The 14,128-nt window shown below is 41.0% G+C and overlaps 1 protein-coding gene across 1 annotated transcript in view; it reads left to right on the forward strand.

Moving 5' to 3' along the window:
* mark2b (MAP/microtubule affinity-regulating kinase 2b) overlaps positions 1-14,128 on the forward strand; it is a gene marked incomplete at both ends in the record, with an annotated part of 50,210 nt that overhangs the window by 21,902 nt on the left and 14,180 nt on the right. Inside the window, 10 exon segments of the mRNA XM_035675076.1 lie at positions 5,120-5,190; positions 5,460-5,516; positions 7,259-7,495; positions 8,852-8,971; positions 9,975-10,077; positions 10,261-10,373; positions 10,747-10,821; positions 11,201-11,258; positions 11,398-11,549; positions 12,161-12,255. Coding sequence (XP_035530969.1) covers positions 5,120-5,190; positions 5,460-5,516; positions 7,259-7,495; positions 8,852-8,971; positions 9,975-10,077; positions 10,261-10,373; positions 10,747-10,821; positions 11,201-11,258; positions 11,398-11,549; positions 12,161-12,255 — 1,081 coding nt within the window.

A 14,128-nucleotide genomic window follows, 5' to 3' on the forward strand; every position in this document is an offset into this window, starting at 1 on the left:
TGGACTGTGTTGTGGACTAGGGTTGTGGACTAGGGTTAGGGGTTAGGGTCTGTGTCTGATGGAGGATCTGTCAGTGATATTTGTACTTTTACTTCAGTAATCTGAATACTTCCTCTATCACTGAGTTTTAGTCCTGAAAACTACCAAAATAAAAGCTGGAATAAGGATTATCCTTTAACTCAGAGGCTGAAGCTGAGGATGCGTCCGGAGGCAGACAGACAGGCAGTGAGACAGGCAGTGAGACAGGCAGTGAGACAGACAGCAGTATGTTGAGTATTTGTATGAATATTATTATTAATGAGAGTGAGTGACAGCAGCAGCAGCTCCTCTGATCTAAAAGCAGTTCTTATCTCAGTTTACTTCAAACCTTCATGTTAAAATATCTCCGTTTACTTCAGAACTTCCTCCTGCGGCCGCTGTGATTGAAAGCTCGTTTTTACGGCTCTCAGCTCAATCACACCGACTCTGCGTCGACGTTTCAAAGTGCTGATTTTGGTAAATGACTATAATTAATCCTCCTGAGCGCCAGTTCGAGTCCCAGCGGTGCCGGACTCGCCGTGTGATTGACAGCTCTATTTTTAAGCCTTCCTGTCGACAACAGGAAGTGGAGTGGGAAAGAAATGGGACGTGACGGCTGCTGATGTGATGATGGACGGTTTGTCCTCGTCTCCTGCGGAGACTGAAACCCTCTGTTTGTCCTGCCGGGAGCCTCTGAGCAAGGCACCGAACCACAACAGGAACCTGAGAGGGACTTCTAGAAGCAGGACTCACACTCTAAAAAGTGCTTCAGTAATTCCTTTTAGTACTTAATTAAATTCATGGTTGCAAGATAAACATCTAATTAATTCATTTGGACAAAGCGTTTAAGTTACAAACATTTCGATGAGTTGTGTTGACATAAATAAACTAGTTGAAACTATTTAAATTAGTAATGCAATAAGTTATTTTAATTGAAATAATTGTTGAAATGGATCATATTATATCAGTTATAGAAACATTATTACATAAGTTATATTTACTGGGTATTTTCTTCTCACAGTACAAACACAGATTATTCAGTAAAGTGTAGTTACATTAGTCAAACATAATTTCATCAGTTGTCATGACTCAAAACAATTGATGCAAACTGTTGCATTATATAAATATATATATATATATATATATATATTTATTTTTTTGGTGAGCCAAAACATTTGTTTTTAGAGTTTGGATCAGTTCTGGTTTCAGACTGAAATGTTTCTAAACGTTACTGTAAATTAAACACAGCTTCACTGTTAGTTGGTGATTTTGTACAGTGTATATTTGACGATGCTGCCATTATAAACTAGTTTATACACACACACACACTGAATACTGAATGTGGGAAGAAGAAAGATCTGTTTCATTTCTGTTTTCATGTTTCTGCTTATTTGTTCTGATATTAATTTGAGTTCTTTTTTCTTTATTTCTGAGGAAATAATTCCTCCTGTTTCCTCCGATGTGTTTGACTGAAAACACAAAGAAAGAAGAAAAGAGAAAAGATTATTTGTTGCTGCGTCTGATTCTTTAGTTGAAGGTGGAATATTTTCAATGTTTTCAGATTACATTTGGATTACATGACTAATTACAAACATTGGTATAAATAATCTGTTCCCATTAAAGAACTGGACGTTTTATTAATGAAGGACATAAACCAACAGCACATAATGAAGACAGAAAGCTTTTTCTCTGTGTTCAATAATCAGTCTGAAACATCTATATAAATAAATATAAATAAGAATGAATTTAAAAACAACAACAATAAGAAAAAGAAGAAGAAGAAGTCATAAAATAAAATAAAAGTATTTTTTCCCTTTTTATTGATTTGTTTAATAAAACAATAATAAATAAAACTCATTACATTTCTACAATAAAATAATATTTACTACTGCGCATGTCCATTAAATCAGCTGTGAAGGAGGCGTGGCCTCAGTGACGTAGCAGGAAGCGTTCCCCACGCGGTGCTTCACGGTGAGTGCGTGCGTGCACTTTTTATTTTAGGATATTTAGTGTTTTTCTGATTTTATTAAGTTTACAGTCTGTTAGCACGAGCTGAGCACGAGCTGCTGCGCTAACTGAGCCTCACACACACACACACGTTTATATGTGATAATGTGTGGTGTGTGTTGTTTGGTTGTTGTGTTGGTGTCTGTCTGTGTGTGTGTGCTGTCTGTGGTGTGTGTGTGTGTGTGGTCTGGTGGTGTGTGTGTGGTGTGTGTGTTGTGTGTGTGTCTGGTCTGTCTGTGTCTGTTGTGTTGTGGTGTGTGAAGTGTTTGTGTCTGTGGTGTGGTGCTGTGTGGTGGTGTGTCTGTGTGTGTGTGTGTGTGTGTGTCTGTCTGTTGTGTGTTGTGTGTGTGTGTGTTGTTTCATTTAACGTCATTGAATCTTCTGACACTTCTTACTCGTTGGTGTTTCGGTCTCAGAGGCTAACGTTTGCTACACAGCGCTAGCCTGTGCCGACGCACCGGACTCCGTTTCAGAAATTGAGTCAGGTTTAAAGTTTTCCGTACCTTGAGAAGAGGAGAGAGGAGAGAGAGAGAGAGAGAGAGACAACCCTTGGAGCAGAGAGAGAGAGAGAGAGAGAGGCAAGAGACCACCTGAGAGAGACACCTGAGAGGAGAGAGAAGAGAGAGAGAGAGAACCTGAGGAGATGAGAGAGAGAGAGAAAGACACCTGCAGAGAGGAAGAAAGAGACGAGAGCAGGACACCTTGAGAGAGAGATGAGAGAGAAGAGATTGAGAGGAGAGAGAAGACACCTGGAGAGAGAGAGAGACACCTGAGAGAGAGAGAGATGAAGAGAGAAAGAGAGAGACACCTGGAGGAGGAGAGAGAGGGACACCTGAGAGAGAGAAGACACCTGAGAGAGAGAAACGACACCTGAGAGGAGAGGAGACACCTGAGGAGAGAGAGAGAGACACCTGAGAGAGAGAAGAGAAGAGAGAGAGACACCTGAGAGAGGAGAGGAGAGAGGAAGACACCTGAGAGACGAAGAGAAGAGAGACACCTGATTGAGAGTCTGTGAGAGGATGGAGAGAGAAGAGAAAGAGAGAGAGAGACACCTGAGAGAGAAAGAACGAAAGAGAGAGACACCTGAAGAGACGGAGAGAGGAGGAGGAGAGATGAGGAGAGAGACACCTGAGAGATGAGAGAGAGACACCTGAGACGACGAGAGAGAGACACCTGGAGAGAGATGAGAGAGAGACGGAGAGAGACACCTGAGAGTTGGAGAGAGAGACAACCTGGATGAGAGGAGGAACGAGAGCAGAGAGAGAGAGTACACCTGAGAGAAGAGAGAGAGAACAGGAGAGAGCAGAGAGAGACACCTGAGAAGAGAGAGATGAGACACCTTTTGATTGAGAGAGAAGAGAGAGACACCTGGATAGAGAGAGAGAAGACACCTTGAGAGAGAGAGACACCTGAGGAGAGAGAGGAGAGGAGAGAGAGAAGATGAAGAGACACTGAGAGAGGAGAGGAGATGAGAGAGACACCTGAGAGAGAGGAGAGACACCTGACTGAGAGAGATGAGAGAGGAGAGAGACAACCGCTGGAGAGAGAGAGAGACGAGGAGACAACAAGAGAGAGAGAGAGACACCTGGAGAGAGAGAGGAGAGAGACACTAGAGAGAGAGAGAGAGAGAGACACTACTGAGAGAGAGAGATCAGAGGAGAGACACCTGAGAGAGAAGAGAGAGAGAGGACACCCTGGAGAGAGAGAGAGAAGAGGAGAGAGAGAGAGAGACACCTGAGAGAAGAAGACACCTGATTGAGAGAGAGAGGAGAGAGAACCTAGAGAGAGAGAGAGAGAGGAGACACCCTGAGAGAGAGAAGAGAGAGACACCTGAGAGAGATGAGGAGAGACGAGAGAAGAGATGAGAGAGAGAGACACGAGAGAGAGAAGACAGAGAGAGAGAGACAAGACAGAGAGAGAGACAGAGAGAGATGAGACAGATGAGAGAGAGAGACAGAGTAGAACAACACAACGACAGCTGGACACATCTGCTGGGGTCACTCTGTAACTCGGCAAACACTTACAGTTAATCCAGCTTTCTGTTATTGTCCTTATTCTATATTATCCAGTTTATATTATATTATATTATATTATATTATAATAATAATAATATAAATATGATTATATATAATATATTAATTATATTATATTATATATATATTAATTATAATATAATATAATATATATATAGTATAAATATTATATTATATTATATTTATATTATATATAATATCAATATAATATAATATATTATATAATCCTCAGAGTTTCATAACGGGTCATTGTAACTGTGAGTCAGCTGATTGTCTGGCAGGCCTACTTTCCCTGTGTAATGCTGACAGGTGAGGTCTGAAACCCACTGGCTCTAAATAACCTGTCTGTACCTGTCTGTATCTACCTGTCTGTACCTGTCTGTCTGTCTGTCTGTATCTGTCTGTACCTGTCTGTCTGTACCTGTCTGTACCTGTCTGTACTTGACTGTCTGTCTGTCTGTACCTGTCTCTCTGACTGTCTGTCTCTCTGTCTGTCTCTCTGTACCTGTCTGTCTGTCTGTACCTGTCTCTCTGACTGTCTGTCTCTCTGTACCTGTCTGTCTGTCTGTACCTGTCTCTCTGACTGTCTGTCTCTCTGACTGTCTGTCTCTCTGACTGTCTGTCTCTCTGTACCTGTCTGTCCTCAGTGAAGCTGTTTGAGGTGATAGAGACAGAGAAGACTCTGTACCTGGTGATGGAGTACGCCAGTGGAGGTCAGTGCGTGTCATTCATCCCCCCCGAGGACTCAGCACTCTGTATGTTAGAATAAGAAGTAAAAATGCTACCTCACCTGTTAGTGTACAGAAACATCCTGTTTTTATTTCATTTTAGTTTGTTTCATCTCTATCCTCGTTGCATTAAAAATTACACATTGTTTTTAAAATATTTCTGTTTTAATTTAAGTAAAAATAATTACAGCCTAAACTGTCTGTGCCCATATGTTATTTTTAAATGACAATACTTAGTTCAATGTCCCATTGACCCAATACTCTGGTTTTAAAGCGACAAGTATCAGGTTCCAACGCTAAATCTGTTCTCCTCTTCTTTCTCTCGTCTCCCAGGAGAAGTCTTTGATTACTTGGTGGCCCATGGCAGGATGAAGGAGAAAGAAGCCCGTGCCAAATTCAGACAGGTGTGTGTTTGAGAGACAGGCGTATATTGATTCAATCTGGGAATAAAAAGTAGTTATTTAATTGATCAATAAATAGCTAATTTGTTTGTGGTGCAATTTGAAAATAAACAGTATAAAACAAAAAGACCCATTTTGCATTTTTTTCGCAAACCCTAATTAAGAGCTCTGTGTCTTTGACTTCATTGTCTAACCATTTCTTTTCTCACTTCATCTCTCTCTCTCCCTCCCTCTCCTTCTTTCTCTCTCTCACTCACTTTCTCACTCTCCAGATTGTGTCAGCGGTGCAGTATTGCCATCAGAAGTGTATAGTACACAGAGACCTCAAGGTGAGAACACACAAACATTATTGAATTACATTGAGTGGCACAAGCAAGCGCTCTCTCTCTCTCTCTCTCTCTCTTTTCTCTTTCTCTCTCTCTCCCCACATTAATCTTGAAGTCAGGATTTGACTGTTTGAGATGAAATCCTGTCCCCATGAATAAGCGACCCAGAGGTTAATCACAAAGATTATATAATGTCCCTCTTTGAGTGCTAGGGCTTCAACACACATAACCATAAATGTGTACACACACACTTCCTATGCAGTTCTCCTGACGGGTTCCCTACTGGGTCCCTCTCCCTTTGTGTCTCTTCATTAATGTATTCCTTCTGTTTTTGATTGACTTCAGTTGGTGCCAGAAATGAAACAACACGCACACAGACAGGTCTAATGCTCCCAGGTCATTTTGGTTCATAGTATTATGCAGAGTTGTAAATCCTCTTAGTGTGCCAGCAGACAGACCTGTGGACAAGACATTTTCATGATTACTTTTACAGTAACCATACAGGAACCTCTAATCTCAAAGTAGTTTTTTCCACTCATGGTTATTTTTGGCTTTTTAATAAACATTTTCAGCGCTTTGACCAAGGTCATAAAACATTTTCTCCCCTTTTAGCAGGTAATGATGGTTGGCTGTTACAAAGAAGGCAGCATGGGAAATAAGAGATTTCTTGAGGACAGACAGACAGTTTTCATTACTGTAATGCGTACCATCCTGCACATTATCCTAATCACTCTTGATCTATGGGTTGTAATGGGAAATCACACACGCTTGACTCTAGTAGGTCCTTTACTGCAATAGCAAATGTTGATGAGTATGTGTTGGACAGTGAGACTAAAATCAATCACTGTTTGTATCCTAAGATGAAAAATCCTACATATGGTTTATACGGCCGTATCTACTATACTGGTGGTTCTCTCTTTTTTCTTTTTTTTTAAGCCAACATCAAAGAGTTACATTTTGTTGTTTGGTAATCTTAAAGTGTTCATTTGCTATAGATTTTTTAATTCTGTTGGCAAAAAAAATGACAAGCCGTTGTTTATGTATTTCTTAGGTCAGAGCCTAGAGATGATGTCAGTGTTGTATTTAATGTGCACGCACACCCTCTCACACACTCAAACACGCAGAAGTGGCAGAGTATTCAGAGCAAGTGAAAAGGAGAGCGCACCTGTTGCTAGGCAACCCCAGCCTCCTTGCTCACTGGCTCACTTTAGGCTTAGGGATACACACACACACACAGGAATAAACTGTGGCAGCTCACTTTGCCCATTGTATGCTACTTGTAGGCTCAACGCCATTACCCTGAAAACTCCCTCTCTCACCCAGCAGAGGTGTTTCCCCAGAGAAAGGTGTTTTAGACAACTGTCTGTGAAATATATTATTTTCAAACTCATTTGCATGTCAGAGAAAATCTTTGTTACACTGGCACTCGATGACAGGGTTGCCAATTGTTAAACTCTATTTTTCGGCTGTACAAGCTAGCTTTTAACTTTATATAGCTCTGACCTTCCTCTAGAAAAAGTAAAATAAAATATCACATTACCATATCACATTAAGCAAATGTATGCAAATTATTTGTGTTTCATGTTTTTAGCATAAGTAGTATTCAGAAACAAAATCCCAGCATATTAATAATCTTTTTATTTCTCCATCCTTTTCTTGTTGTTTGCCTCCACATCCTTCTGCTGTCTACATCATAATTATGTTTTCCTTTCCTCTCTCTCCCCTACACGCTTGTCTGCCTGCAGGCAGAGAACCTGCTGCTGGACGCAGACATGAACATCAAGATAGCAGATTTTGGCTTTAGTAATGAGTTCACTCTGGGGAACAAGCTTGACACGTTCTGCGGCTCTCCACCCTACGCTGCCCCAGAGCTCTTCCAGGGCAAGAAGTACGACGGGCCCGAGGTGGACGTCTGGAGCCTGGGGGTGATCCTCTACACGCTGGTCAGCGGCTCGCTGCCCTTCGATGGACAGAACCTCAAGGTCAGGATGAGGAGAGTGTGTGTTTGTGTGCCTTATATAAGCGGATGTCTGTGTTCTGTGGGTGGTTGTAGTATTTGTCATGCTGGTTTGGGTTCCCTCTGCCGTACAGAATGCAAAAACCAAACCTGAGAGAGAGTGAATGTGTAAAAGTGATTAAATGCCAACCCCCAAGTACTTAGTAAATGGGGTTTGGTGTTGTGCTGCACCAAACAGGAACTAAAACCTTTAGGATTTAATGCTTTCTGTTAACTATAGTTATTCACAATTATTCATACCACCTATCACACCGTGAATTCAGTCAGTACCCACATGACTCACTCTGGAAGTGCAGACACATTTTGGGTGGGCGATATGACATTGAATGTGATGATATTGATATTAACATGCCTGCGAACTGCCATCCAGCTTTTTCTAGTATGCCTTTGCGCTATCTCCTGCTGTGTGGAGTTTAGTTTAACACCTACATTACTGGTCTTACTATTTAGTTTACAGATAGGAGCCTCACTGTTTTCTGATTTCACTGTAATAAAATGTGTTTGTTCTTTTAAATGTGTCTAACTGATGCACTGACAAAAAGAGTTAAACATTTCTGACTAAGATTATGTGAACGTTTCAGCACTTCAAAAGATAAATTTGCAATTTTAAAACCCTAACACTCAATTTGATAGATTGGTATGCAAATTCAATGCTTCACGATGTAAGCTCCTTAACAGCTTGTTACATATACATCACAGCTGTGTTAAAACCAGTCACTACATGCATTTACCCGTCAGAGCCTCAGTAAATGATAATTATTAGGACCCTTCTAGTGGGGGAAGTAACATTGAATAGTTAATGAGTTTAGTGGTAGACCATTCAAATGTAATGTGTTGATAAAGGCCACTGAAGTAGGTTACAAATATTGAGCTATGATTTTGGTTATTTGTGTCTGGCTGTTAGTGCTTTTTTAACAACTGCATTATCTTAAATTATTCATGTTTTTTGATTGTATAACAGTTGAACAAAATCTAATATCAGCATTATCAAAATACATATACATGTATATATGTATGAATAATACGTTTTAGTAATATCACCCATATACGTAGCTTTTTCAAACCATAGCTACTTTGTACTAGGCTAATTCAAGCCATATCACACACATTCTGAGTCAAGTCCTTTATTGTTCAAACACTGTTTCATAGACCCTCATTTTCATTAAACCGTTTTGGATAGTCTGGGGTGTTTACACAATCGTGGAAGGTCGCTGCCCTTTGACAGAACATTCAGATGTGAGAGAAAAGGTTTGTGTGCATGTTTTGAAGGTGGATTTTTTAGAATCTGTTGTTGACTCTCCATGCCCTTGTCCTTCTGCAGGAACTAAGAGAGCGCGTGCTGCGTGGTAAATACAGGATTCCTTTCTACATGTCTACGGACTGTGAGAACTTGCTCAAAAAGTTTCTCATCCTGAACCCCTCCAAAAGAGGCAGCCTCGAGGTACACTGCATTCACACACACACACACAAAAATGCAATTTTCAAACTGAACCAGATTTAAAATTCCTCATATTTAACTTGATAAAACTGGAAACAACCAATATTGTCCATCTCCTAATAACTTGAGCAGTGATTGTTAATTTGCTAATCGAATGGTGTATGTAGCACACACAGTACTAGACTAGATAGATAGATAGATAGATAGATAGACTTATACCTGGATTCGCTTCTCCAGCTACATGTGAGTTTGTTGCTTATGTGTAAAGTGCTTTTTAAAGGCATAGTAAATACTTGTTAGTTTGGGATTTATGAGTTACCAAATTTGGTTGCACTAAAGGCAAATGAACAGCACCTGGAAGTTATTGCTCATGATTGCAAGAAAAAGAAAAGGTATATAACTCTCTTGCTGAGTAGCAGGTGTCACTTGCCATTTGAGTTAACCAAATTCCCAGTAACGTTTTAGATTAAACACATATTCTTAATTTAGATTTTTGCCTTGACCTGCTGAATGTTATGGCAGCCCTGTAAAAATACAGAAAGAAGACTCAAGCTTTAGTGTTAGAATTCAGTCCTGTGACTGTTTCATTTACACCTACCTTAAAGTTTGTATACAATGCGTCTTCATTTCTAAGCAGCCAAAAGATTGATATGAATCAGTTTTGCACCTGTGATCACTCCCAACTTTTGAATCTTTATAGCCTGTTTGTTAAAAGTCAAACCCCTCATTTCCTAGTTAGCTCTGTCTACGCTTATTAGAAAACACTAATTAATTGTCAAGATTAGTTGATCAAACAGATGAATAGTGTATAATTCATTTGTGATGTTCAGCTAAATTCTGCATCCTTTTCCATTGTGTTGCCAACTTGTCGTGTCTCTTTATCTCTTTACCCTCTCTCCTCCCCTCCTCTCATTCCTCAACCTTTCCTTCCTCCTCTGCTTTTTGCCTCTTTATCGCCTTTGACATCTCATGTCTCCCTATATCTGTCTGTTTGGCTTGCTCCCAGCAGCAGATAATGAGGGACCGGTGGATGAATGTGGGCTACGAGGAGGAAGAACTCAAACCCTACATCGAACCACAGCCAGATTATAAGGACCCCAGGAGGACAGGTAGGCACAGAAACACACTCAAAAAATGATAAATATATTCCTTTCTTTAGCCATGCACAGACACATTTGAGCACAGATGTTCTTTTCCTCCACTCACACATACAAGGATGATTTATCTTAAGGAGAATTATGGACCTGCAGGAAGCTCTCTATTCTAATTATAAACTGGTTTTGTGTGTGCAGACATCATGCTGCAGATGGGATTCTCTCAGGAGGAGATCCAGGACTCGCTGGTGAACCAGAAGTACAATGATGTGATGGCTGCCTATCTGCTACTGGATTATAGGAACTCTGAGGTACACTGTTTCTTTCTCACACCTACACGCTTTTCATTTTACCGTGCCAGTCATTGGTTTGTCAGAGCTCCTTTAGCTGCATTTACACTGATGTTATACAGAAAACTAGAAAACAAACATGCTTAAGTGAGTTCATCGTTATATACAAGAAAATGTAGGGCTTCATTTTTAGTTTGCCTTCAAGCCATCAGAACATACAATTTGCTGTCATCTCACATATATTTATGCTCAAAACACTTTAGTATTCTCATAACAATACCATGTAAAAAGCTCTATTTTTAGTCCTTTGTGTTTGTTGTAGCCACACCACTGTCTCTCTGCATCTCCTGATACACAGATATTCAGATTTGTGTTGTTTCTTTCCACTCCTCAGCTGGACGAAGGTTGCATCAAGCCCCGGCCAGGAAGTGATGTAAGCAACATAAACGCCCCCTCCCCGCCTCACAAGGTATAATGAGAACACATAATGTCCTCTGCTAACACATAATGAGGTCTTCCAACTCCAGCCAGTGACACAAGTACGTTGACTTGACCACATATTTTTCACCAACACACTCTGGGAATCAACTCTGGTGTTGTAGGTAATTTTCATGTTTTAGATTGTGGACCTACACACATGTGAACTACAGCAACCAATGCCTTGCCCAGATGCTTTAATTCACCAATGTTGTAGGTTTCATGTGCGAAGGGCTCTACAGACTAACAGCAGCTATAAATCCAGCTATTTCTGCTTGAATACTTACATCCCAATGTGTGTGTAAACACCCTTTTACAGGTTTACATAACAAATACCATACTGACGTGTTTGTCCTACTTACTTCTTTAAGGTACAGCGCAGTGTGTCATCCAACCAGAAGCCTCAGAACCGCAGAGCCACCGACCAGGGTGAGATTGGTGTGTGTCGGAGGGGAAGCTGGTGGGAAGCAGATTAGGGATCAGCTTGAGGTGGTCAACTGTCAGTAGCTCAGGGATGGGATCAAGTGATGGCTTTTCTGATGCACTCCCTTTGCTTTTCTTTCTCTAGGCTCCTCCTACTCTAAGAGGGGAGGTCAAGCAGATAACCGGACTGCAGCGGAGGATTCTGGGAGGAAAGGTTCATCAGGCAGCTCCACTACCAAGGTGCCGGCCAGCCCTCTGGTCTCCTCTGACCGCAAGAAGAGCGCCACGCCCTCCACCGTGAGACCAAACACTCAAACTGCTTACATGTCATTTGCAACACCACTTTGAATTGTCAGTCAGAAAAGGACACATGTTACCAGCAACATAAACGATGACTCCATTCTGTTTAAGTGTCCAAGTAAGCCATGACAGTGTGAGAATGAGCCAGGGCTATGTGGGTGTGTACAGATCATTTTTGATCTACATCTCTATCTCTCTCCTGTTAATTATGTACCACCCCTGGGCAGGACCATCGGACCACTTAGACTTTTATCATTTTTTTAGCATGTGGACTAAGGTGACATAGTGTAATTCCCAGTATATAGTATAGCCCCACCCAACCTCAGCTTAAGCAGATAGTTAATGTGTCTGGGTAACGGAAAGTACCTGTGTGGGAGTGCAGGGCCTTTAAATAACAATTCAAGAACACTGAGGTGAAACTGAAATAGTTTTTCAATTGTAAAGCAAAAAATGAAAATACTCAGCAAATTATTTTGAAGACGTGATTTACTAACGATTTAATACATTTTAGGCAATTGAAGTCACTCACCATTACTGATTAGGAAGCTTGCTCAAGGCTGCAGCAATAATTTGTCATTTCTAACATTCTTCTTATTCTCTTCCTTCAGAATAGCATCCTGTCCACCGGTACTGGTCGCAGTCGGAACTCTCCTCTGACTGAGAGAGCCACGCTGGGCCAGGGCGTCCAGAACGGCAAGGACAGGTACACAAACACATATATACACACACAGTGTAAAAAGTGAGTTTTTAAAAAAAACAACAAACAGTCGTTCTCTCGCACACTCTCTCGTCACTGGCAACTCAAGAAACTGCTGTGAGGTAGCGTTGCTTCCTCACTAACGCACACATAATACAAACACACTCACCATGGTTTGTGAATGAAGCAGTCCCACAGCTGTCTTAGTGACTGGATCCCAGACCTTGGCTGGTACTCTCCAGAGCTCTGCCAGCTGGCTCAGGGAGGCCCACAGCTTTACCCCAGGGCGGGGTAAGCCCTCCTGGACAAGGAAATTAGGCTCCCTTGGGAATTTAGGCCAAACCTCCAGTAGATTACAGATTACCCGTGATGGTCTGATTGAGGACTGCCACTGAGAGAGGCAGGGTTCAAAGGACACACTCGCATTCACATATACATATGCAGGTTGACATATGCTGACACACAGAGTCTTATTTTGTAAACTCTTATCCTTCTTTCTGTTCTCTTCCCTTGATAAAATTTTCTATTTTTTAATGAATTTTGACTTCACCAAACATGTAGCTGAATCAGACATCAGACAAACCAGGGATAGGCGGGTAGAGATGATAATAAAAAGCAAAAAAGGAATATTTCTGGCTATTTTGGTTGAAAGTAGGATAAATTACATGAAATGACTAACCAGTGGGACATTACAAAGTGTGACATTCCCCTCCCTTGTCCCCTTAATTTCATCCTGCCTAAATGTAATTCATCCTTCCAGTTCCCCTTTCGTTCTGTAAACAATTCCTATATGGGCAAATATATTGTCCATATAGGAGTTGCTTGATTTTGGATTTGTCGCCCCGGGAGCTTAACCCCTTTGGTGCTGTATGCACCTCATACGCGTCCACACATACAACTGCGCGCACATCACTCATGCTTAACCAGCCATACGCTTTGTGTGCTTTTTCATAAGCATTAAACATTAAGCCAAGCCATAATCCCTACTATGATGCTGTGTTCATTGTCATTACTGCTTTATTACTTGTACATCAGTCTCAAATGGCCCCCTTTGTTCCCTACATGTTTCCCTACATACAACATGATAAAAATTATTGAATTGAATCCATGTTCAGGCTGTAAAGTCTGATACATTTTGAGAAATTTCTGTCATTTTGTTCCTACTTGGCGACGATGTGGTCATTTGAGACAGCATTGTTTTTGTTTTTTTTAGCACTGTGGGTCTATTAGCCATGGTAGGCTCTGCTAACTTAGTGGTTGTCATCTGCTTTGATTTTAAAGTTACTTTATTTGATCATCATTAATGCTTTGAAGTTTGGGCTTTTATACTTGTTACTGCCCTCCCCCCATTCCTAATTCTCCCTTTTCCCTTTCTGTCCTTTTCTAATTTTCTTAACTTGGTGTGCTTTTATCTGCGTCTGAGCTCTTGTCCCTCTGGATCTTAAGTCACTCACATTTCCTTGGCACCTCCTTTCTTTTCCTTTATCCAGCTTCCAGTTTTTCCTTCTCGTCTTTTATATTAATCTTTCTTCTCTTTATTTTTCTCCCCTCTCTCTCTAAGGAGATTAGGAAGACTTGTGATGGAATATTAACTCTTAGTGGCACTATATGGTGCCTGTACTTGCCTCTTAATAGGCTTACATACACAAAAAACTCTGCACACACACACACTCATACACAAGCTTAAACATACATGTCACACATGCTCACACTCTTGCCACACACTGGGTTGTCCAGCGAATGCCGTTATTCTTCCATCACAAGCCGGACTAATTCCTGACAGAAAGAGTGTGTGTTTGTTTTCTGTGTAATTAGCAGCTGTTTGGTCGACCTCTATAAATGTCCATCTCTATCTCTCTCTTTATATCTCTCTCTTTAT

Source organism: Morone saxatilis, unplaced genomic scaffold (genome assembly GCF_004916995.1).
Source record: "Morone saxatilis isolate NCDOM2014 unplaced genomic scaffold, NCSU_SB_2.0 Contig4, whole genome shotgun sequence".
NCBI lineage: Eukaryota > Metazoa > Chordata > Actinopteri > Moronidae > Morone > Morone saxatilis.